The 21,803-nt window shown below is 45.7% G+C and overlaps 1 protein-coding gene across 5 annotated transcripts in view; it reads right to left on the reverse strand.

The window, feature by feature from the left end:
- Window positions 1–21,803, reverse strand: part of LOC138448032 (death-associated protein kinase 2-like) — a 709,206-nt gene that overhangs the window by 144,670 nt on the left and 542,733 nt on the right. For all 5 annotated transcript variants that reach the window (XM_069604570.1, XM_069604575.1, XM_069604578.1 and 2 more), the window contains 2 exons: window positions 19,530–19,678; window positions 4,012–4,233 (listed from right to left, as the gene is read on the reverse strand). In XM_069604570.1, the coding sequence (XP_069460671.1) occupies window positions 4,012–4,233; window positions 19,530–19,678 (371 nt within the window). The remainder of the gene's footprint in view (window positions 1–4,011; window positions 4,234–19,529; window positions 19,679–21,803) is intronic.

Consider the following 21,803-nt stretch of genomic DNA (forward strand, 5'->3'; position numbering starts at 1 on the left):
TTGTTATTCTTTCAATCCATTACACAGAGCACTTAAATCCCCAAATCACCTGCAGGTTAGAGGAGGTGAAGGAGAAGTCGGATCAAGCTGCAGAGTATGCAGAGCAGGAAGCGGAGCCGCACAGAGAGGCAGGCATATGTGGGTGAACCCGGCTGAAGGAGAGAGGTGTTCCCGGACTGCCACTTGTCAACCCAACATACCGTAGTGGCGGGAGACCCAACAGAGACTGATGGGCTCCACAGAATTGTAGCAAAGGAACCAGCAACTGCAGACAGGTTGTCCATGACGCTGTCAAACCATAAAGCAACAACTGTATTGGTGAGGAACCAGTGAGCCAGCAGAGGACCTCAAAGGGAGTTTGATAAGCTTCAGATGTCGTAACCGAGGCTGGGCTCTGCCGCTACAGGGAACCACGAGTTGGAGACGCCAGGAGATACTGTCGTAAATCTCCCCCGTCTCACCTGTGATCGGGATCTCCCTTGTTCGGCCACAGGACTCTTCCTGTGGGTGGTTCGGGTATTGAATAGGCTCGCCCGAGCCTCGTCAGGTTGCAGAGCGCGTTCAGAGTTCCGGGAAGTTCGTGGTTCCAGGGTGTCCAGGATTAGCGATAAACAAGCAATGTAGGGGGGAAGTCCAGGAACAGGAAAAAAGGCAAGGAAGGAAGTATGAGGATCAAGGAAGCAAATGTAGAGAGCAAACACACGTCGGGTCACTATCGAAGATAGCGTTGAGACACGCGGACCCGCAAGGGCGTGACCAATTTATAGTACGTGCTACGACGTAAAAGCTAGTGCGTAGCACGGAGCTTGGTACGGCCATGTTGGGAGGAACAAGGAGTACAGGCCCTTCGTGACAATGACCATGAGGTCCAGAAGGGGCAATTTCGCCGGGTCATGACAGATACCAGTGAGTTCACCCTTTGATAGTGGTAACCCTGGGGCGTTCTGACTTGGACAATTAAGTGAAAGCTTTGAATACCGACCAGATACATTTACAGAGAGAACAAGAGGGCAAAACATGGTACAATTCCTCTGATAAGGGGAACCTGAAACCAGCATTGCCATAAGCTAAAAGATTTTACAGAGGGAACAAGAGGGCAACCATGGTACAATTCTCATTAGAAGAGAGAAAAAGAGGCAGAAGTTGTACAATTCTCCTAACATGAGATGCCAGTTGGGGGAAACCTGGAACAAGAATTGCCAAGAACCAAGAAACATGGTAAGAAGGTTTGACAGAAAGATACCTGGCAGGAGAGTACACAAGGGGATCTATGTGAGCCAAAAGGGGGATATTTATGGCAAGGGAGTATACTAGGATATTCAATGTTGGGTTAAAAAGAAACTTTCTTATATCAAGCCTTTGCTAAAAGTTAACATTTTGCTTTGCCATCCTAAAGACCATAGGACAAAGTCATTCAATATATTTCAACCTGTATTGTAGAAAGAGCATTGGCCTTGTCATCACAAGGAGCATACCCAAGAAAGAGAAAGTACATCACATTTAATGGAACTTTGGTGAAACCGAATATTTCAAATGCCTTTTCGTGAAACAGTTCAGGGGAAGGGAAGCTAAACCTTGGTGACCTTGTGCAATCTGAATGACACCTGGCCTAGTAGGATCGTTGTCTGTCCTCCCTTTTGACCCCTCCCTTCCCTCGTTGCGCCTTGAAACACTTGTACATAGGCACGTTATAAATGTCATATCATATCAAGGATTGTTTTGATGAAATTGTATATACATATATGGTTTTGCACAACCTGGTTTAAGTGACAACAGACATTTTTATTTTGTATTTTAGTGCGAGGGTCAGGTGCATTTTGGACACAAGGCAACTTACTTTAGTGTTAGTTTCATAGGTAGGGACATTTCCTTTTGGTTAGGGCAAGATAGGCCTTTTTCCAAACCCATGTGCTTTAATAAATATGGCTAATGTTGATAACCTTGCAACTTTGTGTCCGACTCTCATTGCTCATTTGAAACAGTGTGTACTTGCTGTATAAGCACCTAACAAGCGAACAATGAATAAATAAGTGTGATCTACTGCACGTACGTTGTTTTATAACAGTGGGTGTCACTATCCGAAAGTACATATACATTCAAATTCAACAACATCAGAGATAAGAAATTGTCGGCCATGACAGAATTTGGTACTGTGATTGGGCATTTGAACAAAGATCTCTGTAACCAGTTCTTAACCACACAGATCTATCAATATGCGTATCAACTTTGGTTTTGAAAGGTATATTAAGCATTCATTTGCATGGCATAGACGAATGTGTAAATACTCTGATGAACAACTTCACTAATCAATACTTTCTATTTTTCACCCCTCACCATCTCATTTTTACTTCAACATTCTTTTGTGGACAGTATGTTATGACACTGGAACTCTTTATGTGTGGTTATTACCGAGTTCATATCTTTTTTCAACCAAATTATATAGAACACATTTTATTAATACTGTTGAATGTTCCGATTTTGGGTACCAATGTCAAAAATGTGATTTTCAATGATTTTATACACAATAAAATCTTTTCACTTCTATTGGTATTATTAGAGCCTTGAGAAAGACTGTTCTGGCGTAACACGTGTTGGTTGATACAATAGCAATAAAGATGCCTATAAGTCAACAATTTGATTCGACACAAGAATACTTATGAAGATACAGAGAAGGTAGATTTCACATATTTAATCAACCATTACTCAGAAGTATTCCAAAAGAGCTTCAAGTGCAGACTCTGTTTTAAGAACTTGAGACTCATACAAAAACCATAGCCTGATCCTTTAACAAGCTTCTCTTTCGTATTGTATAAAGGATTGAGATTCATAACACGTTATCGAGCATGAAAACCAGAGCACTGTTCTTAATAAGGGATACGGCCTATTTCTAAAATAAAATAACTCCTATTAAATCTTACAATTACTTTGCTATCTGGAAATTCATGAAACACAAAGAAAGTAAGGTTCTTTCAAACAAAAAACACAAATCTAACTCAGTGGGTTTTTGTCATATAACTTTTCCATTGCAACCTTTCTTATGCGCAAGATTTCACTGATTTAATGAGGTTCAATTGTAATTATTTTCTATTTTCATAGGAAACATGAATTTGGATATTTTTGGGAATGCTCAAACGAGTAACTTTCAATTCAGTAAAGACATCAGACAGCATTTTTCATCCTGTTCATTCAGAAATGTTTTAGCGAAAAGACATACAACAAGGTGAAGTGTTGAATAAAAATGTAATTTCCAATATATGCTGCTTAACTTTTCTGGGTAATGAGATTTACACAGTCAGGCATAAAGGCGTTTAATTGTTAAGGCGGTTGAGGTAAACAGTGAAATATATCATCCATCCCTGGGTAGTGCGATCCATATATTCTATACAGGATTTCTAACTCCGAAAGAAAAACATGGTCACAAAATTAGGGCATGGTTTGGAGAGGGATTGTTGTGCTTATGAAGCATTAACCAGCTTGCCAATCAATCAAATACCCCAAAAGTGGAACTCTTCTGGATTCCAACTGCAAACGTCCTCAAGCTGCAGGTCATAGCTTCCAATTTTGAGTTCCCAGTTCAATAGTGCCGCCCGTAACCATGTATATAAAGCATTTAAAAAATATTTCTCCCATTCAGAGAACTATTAAACCCAAATAAGCCTGCAAGAAATCTCTGACCATGCACCAATAATTCTCATGTCCCAAGAGCTTTGTAAACATGCAATGCTATTAAGTGAGTGACATGCTAAGTGTAATTGGCTTCAACATTTCCTGCAAAAACAAAAATAAAGTCTTGCCATTTTAGCAGCGTTAACTTCTACATGTTTATGTAGCTGATGAGGTCTAGCCTTAGTGCCCTTGTGATAATGAATTGGGCAATTTGGTGCCATACAAGAAATGCAAATATAGTATAAAGTATGCATCACCATTTCCATGCCTGTATTTTAAAACAAATTATTGTAGTTTGGATAAATCAGAAACAAAGGTCTCTGAGCAAATCTTTGGGGTACTCACAGCTCCAGAATGAGCACCACCTCGGCTTTGCTGGCAAAGAGGTCGTACAGCCGCATGATGTTGGGGTGTTCCAGCTGCTGGAGGATGAAGACTTCCCTCTCCACCTGCTCACGGTCCAGACCCCGCCGGCTGCCCTTGCACTTCCGGGTCTTGATGAATTTAGCAGCATACAGGGTGCCCGAGCTCTTCTCGCGGCACTTCTTCACCACGCCAAAGTGGCCACTGCAGGGAAAGAGAAAAACATCAGGTTTTCACACACTCTCATTCGACACAAAACCATCACGCCTACTTTGCACTGAGCTGGTGAGAAAATGGCACATGGCTGGAGCCTCTGAGCATTGCACAATCAGAAATGGATTCATTGTGTCTGCTGGGTGAAAAGAGACACAATGGCAAACTGTGTAATCTTCAGCATCACAGACTGACGTCAAGTGTCAGTGGGGAGCTTTGGACAGGACTCTGGAGGCACGGATCAAAGCAAAACACTCAGGCTCTCAGGTGAACCAGTTTACTATTAACCATTGAGAACATCTATAAGGCAAGCGAGCTTAAATTGAACTGCTTCTTGGCTCCATATATATCCTCAGAGCAGCGACAACCTAACAGTCCCTCTTTTTATAAGTGCACTGATTTCCCTCTCCTCTTACTGAAAATAACATTGTGCAATTCATAGAAAATGCAGAGGACACCCCTCATCGTCTGCCAAAACCTTCAAATGGAAAACCTTTCTGATGTATAGTCCACTTATAAATGTACAATAAATAAATGTTGTGAGATTTCTATTATGACCTATCAAATGCACGCAAATGACCAATTTGTCTTTACAATCCGATATTGTCCCATCACTACTAAAAACGGGCACCACTGACATTAAAAAAAAAAACAATCTAGACCTGTGTAATGCTTGTGCGAAATGCGAGCTAGAACAATATGGCGTCAGTGCGCAGCCATTTTGGACACTCATCCCCCATTGCGGTAATAAAAGCCTGCGTCTCTGCGTGCCTCGCAGAATAAATGAGCATTTCAGTAGCGAAAGCAGAGCAAGGTCAAGTATCGACAAATATTATTGCTGAGTAGACTTGCTATGGAGAATAGTTATGGTATTGTCCCCTGAAGGACAAATACGGGAAGGGAGTCGGAGCGCGTTACAGGTGCATGATAAGGGGTTCTGGGAATGAATGCGAGGAGAGGGGAACTGGGTTTTTCCACTCTTTGCCCTTTCCACTTGTGATCTGCTCTTCGGCCGAGGGCAGACACAACTGAGAAGGGCGGGCACATGCCCCCCATAAAGAAGAGGGCGTTGTGTGTCAAAATTAGTTAGACCTTGGAACCCTGGGTGATGCAGTCTCGCTGAGAGGGAGGACGCTCCGCCTCAGGCCCCTTTAGCACGAGTGATCTCTTTGCCTACCTGCTCAGGGACTCATCAGTGTCATAGTGGCCAAGATGAAGGTGTCTTCTGCATCTTTACTAACGGTGAAGCAATCTATATTTCTATGTATCTAAGTGTATGTTTGTTTATGTATGCTAAGTTCATATACACATATATTGTGTGAATAAAGGGCCTATAACGAGCCATTTGTTGTATTATAACAAGTAGTCTATGTGTGATTTCTTGCATGTCTGAGTCCAATAACTTGTTTTGCCTGGGCCGGGGAAAAGTAAGAGTAAGTCTCCTCACATGGCCAAGCAAAAGCAAAACAAAACAACCTGTCAGAGTCAACTATCAGCCATCTTAAAACTTCCCTCTTCTTGCAAAGCGACTGGACAAAACAGATGTAAAACATTTGCAGCAACATGTTGAAAGTTGCAATGGTCCCGACCCCCTTCAAAATGTTTTCAGAGCAGGCAGAGATCCGGGAAAAGCAACCCCTTTGCAGCTCAGAATAAATTCACACTCAGTGGACCACTACAATGTAAGAGGACCTTGTACTTTTAACTCCTCCCTAACCTCTAGGTCCGCACACCCTCCACGCCCAACCCTACCTGAGAATGATCTGCTCCTCACTGTTTCCTTCCCTGGTTGTGTGTTTGAGCAATTGTTGCTGTGAGGAATTCAACCATATGCACGGTGGGCATGCACTCACCTGGGCTTTTTTTTACATTTTAAATGAAATTAAATAATGGTAGATCAACTTCCAGAAAAGGTGTGGGGCTGTTCCAGACACATTTTCCTATGCTTACTGCACAACATACGCATAGACATGTGTACTCTGGGTGGACACAGCCTACAGGTGCAGTCCTCCCTGTCACCTTTAGTTGGGATATGACAGCCAGGAGTACACCATGTCATCTTAGGAAAGGGGAGAGCCAAACCTTCCCGCTGCCATGGCCAGCCTAATGAACTAACAAAGGCTACATGGATCTGCCCTGTCCTCTTGGTGAGCCCTGCAGCTGGTGGCAGCAATCACATACTAATCAGAGTTTAATTCAAACAGGCCCACATGGGGCCTGGTTGCAGAGGCTAACAAAGGAGACAGGAAACCCCAACACCCTTTCATGGCGCCTCTGCATCCCGTATTGACTATGTTTTAATATCCAAAGTGGCAAATCTGGTTGGGGAATGTGAGATACTACCTCACATGTTGTCAGACCATGCCCCAGTGTGTGGCCTCCGGCACCTTTGTTTGTTTCTCTGGCACCAGAGTGCCTTGCTTGCTTCAAGGTCCTAATTGGCTCTCTCACGCTACATCTAGCCAATCAGCACCCAGCAGGCGGGACATCCGGCACTTCCACCTAAGGCCCTCATCAAAGGCCCCTGTCTGCACTGGCCTGGACTACACTTCCCCTCCCTTCCCTCTGGGGCACACATCTGGCTACCTCCCCCGCCCTCCCTCCCATGATGATAACCTGACCAGGAAAAGCATTCATCAAACATGAAGGCAAGCCCACTGGGGCTCCGCTAAATCTGCCGCACACCCTGATGCTAATTTGTATGCTTGTTACATTGTGCTTTTGCTGCAAACTTCAATCATGCAGCACATGCAGTGGTACTGCCTCGTGGGCCTGATGATAATATACCGGTTAGCCTGCCCTTCTCCAACATGGCCGCTGGCACCTTTGTTTGTTCCTCTGGCACCGGAGTGCCTTGGTTCCCTCAAGGTGCTGATTGGCTCTCTCACACTACCTCTGGGCAATCAGTAGCCTGCAGGCACAGACCGGCCCTTCCACCTAAGTGCCTCATCAAAGCGCCCCCCCCCCTTTTTGTTCTCCTCTCGACACCTACTAGTATTCACCTAGACTGGCAACTGACTGTGACTTCCCGCACAAGACACACCAGAACGTTTGGCAGCGCCTAGCTCTTTCAAATGGCTGTTATGTTATTTTACCTGTGCAAAGAATTGATTTGAGGTGCTTACTGGATGTGCCTATCCTGCCTCCCACTTCCACCCCTACCCCCACCTTCTATTTGTCTCTGCACTTACTTGTTCGTCTTATCCCTCTCCCCCTCCCCTATTCCCTCTCTCCCTCTTTCTTGTTTAAGCTCTTGCATAGTGTAATGACCGTCAGGCACATGCATACATTTCTTTGTCCTGTTTAACAGTTTGTTTTCCTCATGTCTCATGTTGTACCTCTAAACACATTGCACTTGCCCATTCTGAATGTACCAATGACTATTAAGAATGTTCAACCCTTGTATTCCGTCCCTGCGTTGGAGCGCTTGCTTGTTGCTAAGTGTATAGGCGCTATAAAAATGACCAATAAATAAATAAATAACCATGCACTGTGTCAACCTGAAGCTAGCGTCCACCCTCAGTATTGATTGACAGTGAAATGTCATGTCTGGGACTGCATGTATTATAGTAGACATCCCCGAAGAAGGTATGAGAATGTGGTTTGGGGGAGCCAGAGAGTCTGGTCTCACTGCAGCTTCAAGGGAGACCTGCCGCTTTAATCAGGAACCGCAGAGAGCTAAATAAACCAGAGGGACCCTTGGATCCACAACAGACAGGAAGATGGGTGGGACTTAGTATTACATGTTTTCACCCCTTAACCTTTTCTGTTGAAAAGCACTCTGGTTATGACCTCATGAATACAGGAGATTGTTAGTGGGGACCCACGATTGGTGTATTTAAGGTAGGCTTAGCCTACACCAATCCCTGTGGTCCACTTGGATTTAAGAGAGGCCCAAGCCCCTCTTTTGACAGATCTGAAGACTTTGCAAGGAGTAACAAGAAGAACTCAGCATTGGACCCTGGGTGAAGGTACAGTCTGCCTTACATCTTCCGCCAGTGACGGAAGGCCATGACCTCTAAGAGGGAAGCAAGATCCCGCCCCTAAACATCTCCCAGGGAACCCAGGGGAATACTGAATACAGAAGACCCTCCAGCAACTCCAGAACCGGTAAGTAGCCAACACACAGCATGCCCTGCTAGGCTCTGCAGCAAGCTTCCTAGGTGGGAGGGGCCTGAGAGACTCTGAACACTTAACCAAGGACAAGGCACCTGCCTGCAACACACTCCTCAGCTTTGGGTCGTCCACCTTGAAAGATGACACATGCCTAGTCAAGAAGCTAGGAGAAGTGCATCGACAAGCATCTACCGATGTCCACCTTAAAGGAAATTTTCGAGCCAGTCAAGCCCTCGAGCTGCAACCGACTGCACTTCTGACTGTTGTTATGCTGCAGTCACGGAAATCGCCCGATATGCCTCAACCAGTGCTTCAGAACAGCCAACCAGCACTGAGACAACAATTCCTGACCCAGAGCCACCATGTAGGCCAGCCTGCAGCTATCCATCCAGCTTCGCTCACTGAACTGCCTGTCACCTGATACCCGCAGTTGTCTCCCGTCTTGAACTCTGTTGCAGAAGCTGCAAAGTGCCCTGAAACCGACTAGACCCGTCGAGCACCAACAACATCTGCAGCACAAGGTACATTGTGGTTACGTTTCCCAAGTCCTTCTCCGAAGGCCCCTAGTGACATTTTATGGCCCATTTCTCCCTTTATGCTGATACCAAGTATCCTTGAACTGTTGTAATTATTTGCTATACCCACTACCCTCCTGTCAGTATACAGAGTGCATCCCTTTTCCTTCTTTAAAACGGTCAATCCTCTACATTCCTTTACAGGGTGGGTTGTATTTCGTAGTGTGCTAGAACTGTCTGTTGTGATAATTAAAACGTTGATATTGAGCTTGACTGGACAGTCCCTTTTATCATTGGGTAATCGTATTTTCGCTGTGTTGCAACTAACCAACGATCCACGACCTTTCGGAGATAAGCCTGCCATTCCATCCACGTTATTAAAATTGGACAAGGAGGTTTATAATGTGCGTGTGCTTTCAATCTGTTCGGATCCCTTCGGGTGTACTGGAGGTGTGGGGCTAACTGATGGTTTAGAAACTGGTATTCATCCCTGAACCACTGGTGCCCCGGAAGTTGATTTGTCACAGTTGCTCTATCCATTCAAATGTGTCGGTAACATCAGTATCACTAATAAGGCTCTTTTCGTGGCATTACTGGTTACCTCAAGGAACCTGGAATTTAGGGACTTCTGAATTAACGTGTGCATCTCCCTGGAATACGCTGAGTAGGAAGAATAGTAAATTTCAACTCATTGGCAGCAGTTAGATGAGTTTCTTGGAGGAACGCTATTGTAACGTGATGTCTGGCCAACTACATATAATAAGACCCTTCTCGCTTTGGATGGACAATTGAGACCTTATGTTCCAGGTGGCGAATCGCACCCCTTTAGCCATTGCCATTATATAGCCATAATCGCAATCTTTTTATCTTCCTTCTTGAAACAAACCAGCCTTCTTTTACTCTCCCCGTTCCAAAACTGATATTGTGCAAAAGAACTGTGTGATAGTTGTCACATATGCTGTCATACCTCCAACAAATTTTAAACAACCCCACCAACAATAGCAAACCCACTCAGCTCACCCCCAGCCCCACCATCAACCTCAACCCGCTGGCACATACCACCCCACCCCCCAACCGCACCAGCCAAGCACATTTGCTATGGAAGGTGCTAGGGTCCCAGCCGGCCCTCACTCACTACGAACATTAGTACACCCATTAAGTTCCATAAAGACAAAGGCAAATCAATCGTTGTTGTAAACTTGAGAAACCGCACACCCTTTCCTCAAGCCGCCGACGGGGTTCCTTTAGGTAACGAGTCAAAAAAGTCTGCCACTTCTTCTGCCGTTTGGAAGATGAATGCCTTCCCATTGTGTTCCACACATAGCTTTGCTAGAAAGAGCATGGCATACTTTATTCCCTTGTCCCCAAGATGCTTTTAAACTTCCAGATATGTTTTCTTGGATGCTTGTACTTTTTAAGAGAAATCAGGAAAAATGCGCATATCTGCTCTCTCCTGTAGTGAAGCAACCCTAATTCTCAGGAATGCCAAAGTGCAAAATCTGTGTCTCTATAATTAGACAGGCATGCGATTATTGGCCTTGCTGAAGCACCAGTGATAGGTCTCTTCCAGGTATATGATGTGCCCACTCCACAACAAAGTCTGAGGAGAAGCCTTCATGCCCAGCATCTCCCAGAGTATAGCTTCTACCAGCAATTCCAATGATCTCTCTGCAGTCGTCTCTGAGACCCCAATTATTCTTAGATTGTTCCTCCCGTTTCTCTTCCAGCACTTTTAATGCTTCTCGAACCTGCGCCATTGCACTAGTTTGTGCCAGTCTCATCTTCTATCCTTTTTACTGGAGAGGGGGGCCTCGAAAGGGAGCTTTGACTGATGTTTATCCGATTTCCCCCTGCTGAATCCAGGAAGAAACAGACCAGAGAAGGCCCTCCTGCTGATGCTGTCCCAATACTCACGCTGGCGTGCCTGTGGTCAAATGAGGACAACACCTCAGATCTCTGTGAGCTCACCCGTGAATCTCCAGACGTCAGAGGGGCTTGGACACCCCCTGATGATGTAGGGACTTAGGTACTGGAATCAGGGCTAGAAGGACCAACCCCACTCACACTGTTTCCAAGATGGACTGCTCTGTAGCTGGATCAACTAGGAGGTTGTACTTCCAACGCCTCGGACAATTGGCTTACAGTGTCTATACAGTGGTTTGGGGTCCTCAATAATGACAATATTGTAAGTAAGGCATGGTATCAAAATGTAAGAGAGAGACAAGTGATTGCAGTTCAAGGGTGTTGATTGAACTTCAATTGGGTTTGAAAAATGCCTATCGAAACCCAAATCTAAAGATGGGCGTAAGCTACGACCATCAAAAAATAATAACGCAGTCCTAGTGGTGTTTTGTCAAAATAAAAGGGCCTATACAAATAAACCTATTGCCAATCCTTATTTCTAAATACAAGTAGTGTGGGAAACAATGTTATGCAAAAGAAAACTGTTCAAGAAATGATATTTCAGGATATTCAAGTCATTGGCTTCCCTTCCCCACATTTTCAGCACTGGACAAGCCAGCACTCTCGAGCTTAGCACAGTCTCTGGCTTCTCTAGCATGAGGGTGCAGTTCACAACTTCAACATCATGGCCTTCTGTGACAAAGTCTCTTTGCCATTCAAGGTTTGCTTTCCAGAGAGCCTGATGCAATACGACAAACACCAAAGTTCCTTTCTCCTTATGGTTTCACATTTAGAAATTCTTGGGTGATTTTCTGTTCACCCCGGACACCCCCTCCTCTAGGCTCAGACCCACTTCAACACAAAACCTTCTCGGGTGATTTTCGCTTCACCCCGGATCCCCCTCCGTTGGGCTCAGACCCACTTCAACATAAAGCTTTCAATTGGTCTCCCTATGCCGGGCTCGGACCAACTTGATCAACTTTTCCACACATGTTCTTTACGGTAGCAACATCAAAGACTTTCGATTGTGAGCAGGGTTTTACATGACTCGTCACAGGACCACTTCAATTCACAATTCTCTACAACTCTTTCACTTTTCAGCTGGATACCTTAAAGAGAACTTTGATTGAGCACCCAAGTGGTGCCAGACCACTCTGTCAAAGGTATTGTATCTCTGTTTCAAAGTTCAATCACTCATCAGCAGTTCAACTTTACTTGCATCTTTTATCACACGTATTTCAAACAATGTTCGTTCCAGCGCTCGCCATACACGGTTGCCGTTTGCAACCTTGGCTTCAACACATAGACCGTTCTTTCATCGGTCTCCCCAACTCATCGGCTGTGTTGACTTCTATGACGCTGCTTTGTTCTTGGAGCCAAGGACAGTACCACATCGGGTAATTTTCCCTTCCTTGATTCTTGACGTGATAGGGCCCCTGGGTATCTCTGACACACAATGCAGGATTCTTCAGCCTGTTTTATTGGTCTTATGCTTTCCAATATCGAGGGCTCATGAAAGCAACAGTTCCTTTTCGAAAGGGTCAAGCGAAATTCACTCCTTGCAATCCCCTTCTTTCTCGCCGTTTTCTCCCCTTAAACTGCCATCTTTGAACTGCCAGAGCATTTGTTTTCAACACTTTACTTCCCAGAGAGACACTTTCTTTTGGTTAGGTTTTCCCAGAACACTACTGTGTTGTGGAGAATTTGCACCATGACAATGTTAGTTTAATTCAAACCCTATTTGTTTATTTTGGCCAATCCTTTACAAATTAACAAGACACCTTTGTTAACCCCAATTCCCTGGTCTGGCCGGTTTGTCGATTAATGTCTCCTATCCAACAGTTTCTAAAAAATGTATATCGATGAGACATTTTTTGCAAAGAACACTAGATGGTGGTGATAAGCACAGCCTCACACCAAGCACCTGCCTTAAGCCTGCTGCCAAGCAAAGCTATTCAGTGTACAGCGCATAGGTCTTCGTAGTTCACACCAGTGACTTGTCATCTTGTCGAAAGGCGAATGGTCCTCGAAGAGGAGGGCTGAGGACCCTGTTGAAGCATACACATCTTACTACAGAGTGCCTTCCCTCCCTGTAAACAATCCCCTTTTGAAATGACATCTTCACAAACGAGAAAGCCCAGATGGGCCGGATGGCTAGACTTCAGAAAATTGACCCAACCACACAAATAGGAATCCCCATGATCTTGGTTGACAAGGATGTCACACCAGTCATTGAAATCTTACCCCTGGGTTAGAAAAAGAAAGACACATTTACACTTAGTACAGCTTTAAATAGCAAATGTATCGGAACATTAACTACGAAAGCTACACCTGCCCCCAAGGGCGCATTCTACATTATAAATTCCAAAACTCCTACAGTGATGAATGTGTTCTCTAACATGGCCTAGAGGGCTGCATCTCCTCCAGGGTCAGGAAAGAAACCCTAAAGAAACCATTACCTCTAGAGGAAGTTGGGAATAGTGAAAAGCTGTGAAAGAGTTGACACCAAAGCAGCAGCAGATGTAGAAAATAGGAGACCACACCGGTGACTGCACCAAGCGACCCAGTGCGCCAAAGGAGAGCGACTACACACCTAGAAAAGCCACACAAAAGTATATCAGATTCTGCTACAGATGTGCACTGCCACTCTCACGCCACGAAAAAGCGCGCCCCGCGATATCCATTCATCAAACACAGCCGGAAGCGCTGCGTTTTTTCCAATCCCTCTACACTATGAAACGTTCACTTGGCATGCGTGTGTGTGCACGCATAAATACCTCCTTTTAAACGTGGGGTGTGGGTAAGGACAGAGTTTATATTACGTATAGGAGCTGCGACTCTGCATGCAGGCTGCGAAAATCTCATATTAAAAAAAAATGTTTTCAAGCGTAGTAAGGCCTGCATGGCTGGAAGACACGTGAAATGGTCGGTCTCCTCGTGGTGTACAGAGCTGTGGGTTTATAGGGCTAGCAGCACAGGCCTGCTGCCCTGTACAGAAGCAAGCAAGTGAGGAAACAGCATGTCTGCGTGGGATGGACCATCAACCTCTTATCTGGTTACGGGCAATCGCCCTGCCGCGAGGATGAGGTTCATGCAGAAGAACAGAGGACTGGCAGCCAATTGGAGCACAGGAACCGGTCTGTATCGTGTCTGGTGCACGTGGGCACTCGATGTTCTCAAGTGGAAGGGGGAGTTGTTGAGAGGACTTGTAAGAGGGGCAAAGCATGGGTGATTAGGCTGAATGGCTTGGTACAAAGAACGTTAACCCTCCAAGCTCTTGGTGGGAGTGAATTCCCACTTTAATACCAGAATAAACCGTAGACAAGCAGATGTCACAGCCCAAGCAGACATCTAGAGGGCGCTAGAGGGACAGCTGGCATACCGGGCCGCCCATCTAGCCCCTTGTGTCCGCTGCGCTCCTACTCTACTGGGGTAGGCGGAAGGGGCGTGCCACCCCAAGCCGACTGAAACCAGCCATACCCAGCGCTGCACAGTCACACTCATTGCAGCCCAGCACAGCACTCACATTTATTGGTTTGTGCTTTCAGGTTCACGTGATAGCGGCATTTGATAATTAGTACGGACAAGTGCGTGAAATGGACAATGCGTGTAGAGCGGGGCAATGTCCATACAGTCCTTATTAACGCTAAGTTGTTCTCGCCTACTCAGGTGATGGGCGCGGCCTCTCCATTGACAACTTCACTTTTGAGGAATTCATCTTTGAAAAAAATAATATTTGGTGACAGCAGTTTGTCACAAGTGAGTGTGTCTGGGGTAATGTAGTTGTGCGGAGTATCATGGGGGAGTTGATGGTGTCGGTAAAGGTACAATGTATTTCTCACAAATTGCTCAGGAGTTTGTAGCGTATCAACGGTTATTACTTCTATTTTCATGGGTTCTGGCAATTAATTTATCAGTTTCAGCATTGCGCTATTGTGCTTAATTAACCATGAAATGATATTGTTTTTAAAATAGTAATACTAATAACAGGACTTTGTCTATATGCTGTCACAGGAAAGGAACAAGCTGGAGGGTTGCCTTGCGGCAGGTTTCTGTAAGATCATGCCAGGTACAAGGCCAGCAGAATTGAGCAGCATTTGGTAAGGGGTTGGCTGAAAGTGAAAGGGTCCTTTCTAGCCAGGCATCCAAGTCTGACAGACAGGAGATTGCATCTAATTTTTGTTTTGCATTTGTAGGACAGTATTAACATGTCGAGGCAGGGATCAGTGTTAGGAAAGATTTCCAGTTATGGGTAATTTTCCCTCCAGTTGTGAACCCTGCAATATTTTGCTTTTGTCTGACCATCCTAGCCTGACTTGCCGCTGGAGTCCAGCCTTCTGCTGTACTGCGCTGGGCTTTTGCTCCTTTTGTTATGGGGAAACGGGCATGCCTTTCAGCCTGTCATTACTGGGAGACTTTGTTTCCCTTAGTCTTTAACTTTGTTGCTATTTCTTGCCACATTTTACCAGTGCACAATGTACCTTCCAGTACAGTGCGCTGGGGTCTATTTTTCATTTTTAAGGCCCTAGACACCCTCGAAGGATTTTTGGGTGAATGTACAAGTGTGCCTAGGACGGAGCTGGTGTCATCAGTTACTTTTAAAGCATTTTTGACTCTTTTCTATGCTCCAAACCGTGTTTACCGCATTTGCCGCAGGACAGTGGCCAGTGCCTAAAATGGCCATGCCACAAGGTCCTTGGTTCTGTCCTTTGGCCATTTTGTCCATTTGCCTTCCCTGGGACATTCCTTATTTGGTCATGCAGACCCCCGCACACATCAAAGCTTTCACCCTTCTGCATGCCTTGTGTGTGGGCTGGAGCTGTCTAGTTCCAATACACATCCTGGGAAACAGGATGTCTGTGCTGGGAATAACTGGGACCACTGTTGTCCGTGATTGCTCCACATCTGGGATGGCTGAATGTGAGCCGATCTCTTATTGGTATTTCTTTGTGTTGGCGGAAAGGAGATTCTGGATAAGAGAAGGCACCATACACACATTCCAGGTCGATCTTCTGAGTTCACACCGAATTTAGTAAAGGAGCCAAGTATCCTGAACCGAAGAAGCAGATCTGTGGAACAGCTGGTGACCTGCTGGAAGGTTTGGCCCTGTTGTTGTCTCATCAGAGCCCCTGTTTCTCATCGATCAATGAAGGCCTGCAAGGGCACGTTGAACCGGTGGAGTAGTGGGACTAACTACTCTCAGCACCTCCTGCAAACGACGCTGCTCTGAAGTGTTCCTGGACCGCCCAGTGAACTGGCCAGCTCATACAGGACCTTTGCTTTGGAACTGCCACTGTCTTGAGTTTTGACCTGAGACTTGGGGACCTCTAAGCTGTGGGTAGAAGCCACTCTCCAGCCGAGTTTCGTACACCTAGCATTCCTAGGTCTGGAATTAGGAGAGACTGCCCAAACCAGAGCCTACGCAGTACCCGTGTCGCCGCGCTGTGGTGATGAGCTTCGTGGGTGCCTTGCTGCTGTGCCCCAAGGCGAGCTGCAGTGGAACTGGCCCAATCCCTTCACCAAAAGCAGAGAAATTGCCACTGTCCCACCACAGATTGAAGTCCCGGAATGCAGCCCCCAAAAGCCAGAGAGATGCACAACTTCTGGACTCCAACCTACAAGCGAACAGGACTTCACTGGCAAAGTTTGGTCTGGAGTGCACCGAGGGTTGGTAAGTACTTGCATCACCTACCAGTGGCCCCTGGCGCATCCATAGACATTTATGCACGAGTGTCTCCTGAGGGCCACTCTCCCTTTGTTCAAGTAGCCCGTCCTAGCATCCTATTCCTGATTCCTGGAAACCTCTCAGCCCGTTTGAAGAGACCCTCTTTGAATAGTGGGAACTTATTCATCAGCACCTCACCCACCTTCCTGAGCCACTACAGCCCCTTGAAGAACCGTTTTGAACTTAACCGCATGATCGAGTGCTCCAGCACTTAAAGTACTTTTGAGCGCAAGGCTCCACACTTCTTAGGGACTGGACTGCCTAGTTAGGGTTTTAGTTGTTAAATGACTGCCTAACGTATATATGCTCTCTATAATCCCTTTCTGTTGCAGCCTGTGGATCTCTACTTGTTGAATGTCACTTTAGGCCAATTGTGTTAGCTTTGTTAATATTCCTGTGGTTTCTAGTTGTGTTCGATTTAAAAGGCCTTTAATAAGTGTATATGTTTTTTTGATATATACACCTGACAGAGTAACTTGTGGTTTTGTTTATTGTGTGTGCTCATTGTGGGATTTCGTTCACCCTCACCCCTCCTGTTGCCTAGTCTTGACCGCTGTCAATGCTACTTTGATAGGTCTCGCTTGTCCAGACAGTTACCCTGTTCCAAGAAACTAGTCTGGCCTTCTGAACCTCTGCCCACCAGGTTAGAGTTTAGAAATCCGCTTTAACAATCGGAAAGTATGTTTTCTAGTGGGGAGAGCAGCTCCGACGACAGGAATGAGCCGTACAGCAACGAGACAGCTGAGCTCTGGGCACTCATCCAAGAAAGGGTCCAACACACGGGAACAGGTTGGCCAAAGAAGGTGCTGGAACAGCCAAGCTTAGTGCCCACCACTGATATCCCCCGCCCCCGATCACCATGGACACCGTCCCAAACACCGAAGGGGCAGCTGATGCAGCGTTACAATGGAAGCGAGCTCTGCGGCAGCCCAATGGTAAGTTGTCAAAGCAAGCAGGAAGCAACGTGCCGACTTACAGGGGTGTGGGGGGGGTCACCTGCCCCAGTTATCAGTAATGGGGCACCAGGCGAAATGCCGGGAGGTAACGAAGGTCAAGAGTTGGTGAAATGGCTAGCGTCTTGGAGGAGATGCTTAAGGTAATGCAGAGACAAAAGATACATAAATGTTACTCAACCCTGCATTAGCTGCATATGGGAAAAAAAGATCCCCTTCGGTACAAAATATAATCAACCTTGTGTACACTTATTCCCACACTACACATGAACTCGCTCAGCTTCCGGAGTGGTTTACACATTCCCCTCCACTTTCATGTTTAATCGCCTAACTTCAATACTTCTCCTTTCACTTCTCAATCGTGTTCCTTTCTTTACGTCTGTCACATGGTGGTTTCCTTCGGTTGCTAATAGTTAAACTCCCCTCACTATGCAACCAGTAGGGTGAAGCTTTATCTTTCTGTGCCTCCTGTGCCCCCGCGAGGAATCTCCCCCGCCCCTCTGCAATCCTCATCAGAGTTTCCTGCCAGCAAGAATTGAAAGCCTGGCTTTAGTGTTCAGGATGTGCCTTTCTCTCACCAGGGTCTTTAAATATCCCAACCGTTCTTGGCAGAAAAACAACAAGTTGGTTGGTTTTTCGATCCCTTTCATAAACCCTTTTCTCCTTGCGGATCTTCACCCAGGGGCCGAGGATCCTACTTACTGGGAATGCGTCTAGTCCAGCTTTTAGGATAGCAAAACACGGCATAGGGTGGAAGTAGCTCACCGATGAGGCCAGCGCCTGTCATAAGGAAATGGGGCGAGTGCCTCGACTTTCCATTCCTATACCTGGCAATGTGCCTGGGTTTTTTATGCCAATACCTAGCAATGGTATGAGTAAGGGGGTGCATGAGCTTACATTGGCTAGAGTAAGATAATGCTGGATTTATTTGAGCCTTTGATGTGCGCCTCAGTGTGTGCTAGACCCATCAGCCTGTACCAGGTATTGGCAACAAACTAAGAAATATCTTGCATTTCCTATTGGCCTCCAAGGGCCACAAAGTCACTATGCTCCAAAGATGGTGCCATATAAATCAACGGTAAATAACATATATGAGGCTCTCCTCCCTAGGACATACGTACTGAGCAAATGACTAAGATGCCCCAACACGCTAGCCATGGTACGTGTTGGCAGATGGGAATGGACCACCTCGAGGTACACATCAACACACGATTCCTGGCATATCTGAAATATGACGGCAAGGCGGTGAGCATACCAGCGCCTCCCATTGCAATGCAGAACCAGTGAGGGTACTACCTGGCTTTTGGATGGTAACAAATGCTGGGAGTACCTGGACAAAGAAGGCCAACGACCGACCAACATGTATATGATGCCTATATATAACCAACGGACATAGGCATCATCGATGCTTGTTAGATCCAGCTTCCACCACCGTCACTGGGCAAGTCATTGCATTGCTGGTGGGCATTACTGGCAGACCTCTTACTCGCCTCCGCTGACAAGCAGTGCAGAGTGTCCATCATTATCCCGGCCACAGCAGAAGTGCGTTTTGAATTCTGGTTGAATTTTATCATTAAAGAGGATATGGGGCCAGTCCCAGGTTTTCTTTTTAGTTTTAGATTTTTTATTATGCAAAAAAAATAAGAAAAGTTGGTCTTAAACAAACCTTGCACAATATAATTCAGTCTTTTAAAACGTATATAACACGACAGTCGCTTAATAAATTTATCCAACAATTATCAATTCATCATACATCACTTTAAAAGAAAGAAGCCCCATTTCATAAGTATTCGACGGTGCCCAACGGCCCTTCAAGTCAATTCCGTTAGACCAATGTCTTTCATAAAGCACAGCAGTGGAACAGGGCTTTGTTTGTGGATAAATGTCTCTGGATCGGCCCAGGCACAGTGTACTTATTAGGATTTTATAAGGTGCCAACAGGGCTTTCATGTTTTCCATCAGTGACCTCAATCTCTCTCCCAAGTTCCTCCTCTGGTCACTTAGAGGGGTGCAATACAGAAGTAGTAGCATCCCCAGAAAGGCCATGGAGTGTAAACAAAGCAAGATGCCATTTACCTGCCGAGGACTTCCATCAGCTCGTAGAGGTCCTCCACATTTTCAAGCTTGAACGTCGACATGACACGGCCGAGCGTGCTATCAGGGCTGAACACGTTGTCGTCTCCAATCATAAGGTCCTCATCGTCCTCAGGAGGCCCAATGTTCTCCTGCGCAGCCGAAAAACCAAAGAGAATGAGAAAAGGAGACAGGTAGAGGGGGCAAGCAAGAGAGGGCGGCAAGCGCAAGAAGATGGGATCGAGAAATGGAGGGTGGTGATGAGAGAAAGACAGAAAGTTGGTGAGGGAGATAAAAAAAAAAGAAGACCATGAACATTAGCAATGTTCTTAAATATTCACAGCTTCCCAGATGCACTTACACACACACGCATGACAGTAACGTAACATGTAAGGCCACAGGCTCACAGCAAAGTGACCTCGGTGCCACAGTGGTCCCTGCACGCCTGCATTTTACGACCTCTACAGATCTATTGCGTGTGGTTTTGGAAACGTTGCCAATACTTTCTTCTTCCCAGTAGCAGGTTCCCATAGTCTACATGGCAAAGGTGAGACCCTGTTTACAGAGTATTTGATTAAAAAAAATTATGATAACCCCATTACTTGCAACCTCCCCTTGAACACTCTGTTATAAACCCAACTGGCCTGCATCATTATCCCATCACAATTACTACTTGTCTTCTAGTTTTACCCTCGGAAAGCCTTATCTGGCCCCTATCATTATCTGGTCTATTATCCCATTTACCAGAGTAAAAATAAAAAATTCCCACAAACAAGCAAAAACTCCCTTATAACGGATAATGCCTTTCAGCCTGAAAAATAGAGAAGAAATAAAGAAGGCAGTGTGGGGGAGGAATCAGCCATTATAGGGAAAGAGAAGGGGTCGTTCAGTAAAAATGTAGTAACACGTTTAACTGGCTGCTTTATGGTCCCCAGCAGCGCCTCCTTGCAGACAGCTACTTGCAAGAGAGCTTTACACCTTACTGTGGACCTGACATGATTTCCAGCATCGACACAAACGTACAGGAGCACGAGGTACAGACAAAGGCCTAGCACAAAATGTGTCCCCTTAGCTCCTTAAAGAATTACGGAAGCGGCACCGACTCCCGGGACTTACTGGCCACCATGCATGCAAAAAGCGCATAATGTTTATACTGCCACAACGGCATGCAGCACTAAGTGCAAGCTATATTTAGGGTTTTTAATGACATTTTACATCTCATCTGTTCGTGGTCCGTAACATTATTATGTGCACAGCAGTGTCAGGGGCAACTTTGGTGCTCAGGGGTGGGTGGCCGCTGAAGGGTGCTAGCTTTGTAGGTAGATATTTTTTAGTGGAGGAGCATTAACATCTCCCACAAAAAGGAGCGCACAAGCATAGAAAGAGATATTTGAAAACCCCCCGACCCCCAGATAAAATTATCACATAATCTGCCTCATCACGAGTTTGGCGGTAACCCTTAAATGCGGTGGTAACGCTATTACTGCCGCATTTTAAGGTCTGTCAAATCACAGGCTTGGCAGATTTACCTCCAGTTCTGAGCTCGGGGCAAATCCGCTGCAATTTTACCAATTTTCGGTGCTATTACCGCCTGTGGTAATACTGCTGGCAGTAATAGCGCTGAATATTCCCCATTGGGCCCAATGGAGAATTCCCGAATGGGCCCAATGAGGAATGGGGACTTACCGTTCTGTCAAACCCGTGATCCGGTGCTAATAGCGCCAGGGGGTTTGGTGGTAATGCTAGTAGCCCCAGTGGTAATACCACCGGGGTTACCGCCCAACTCGTGATGAGCCCCATGTTGAAATGGCACATTTTACAAACAACTTTTGAGAAAAATAAGTAACATCTCATAAAATTTGCGACTGTTTTCTAGGATAATACATGAGACAATTCCAGTATATGCCATATTACAGGGGAACTTTATATTTTCATGATGCCTGCCTCCAAAACATAGGCATCTCTTTCATGCAGATGTGCCCTCACTATGCATCAATAGTGCCACTGTAAATCCCTTCATGACGGGGCACCTACAATATGACAACAATCCGGTGTAAATCATTGATATTGAGCACACAATCTACGCTGATATGGTCACTGTAAATCACTCTTATGAAACTAGGTCTACTATCTATGCCAGCACAACAAACCGCACAAACTTCACTACATCGCAACAACAAAACAATAACACACATAGTCTTGCACAACAGTACACAATGACTACCGGCCGCAAACACCCCAGGCCCAGCCAACTGACCCACCGGGCTGAGGCCGCCA

Source organism: Ambystoma mexicanum, chromosome 1p, assembly GCF_040938575.1.
Source record: "Ambystoma mexicanum isolate Mex_15411 chromosome 1p, UKY_AmexF1_1, whole genome shotgun sequence".
Taxonomy (NCBI): Eukaryota; Metazoa; Chordata; class Amphibia; order Caudata; family Ambystomatidae; genus Ambystoma; species Ambystoma mexicanum.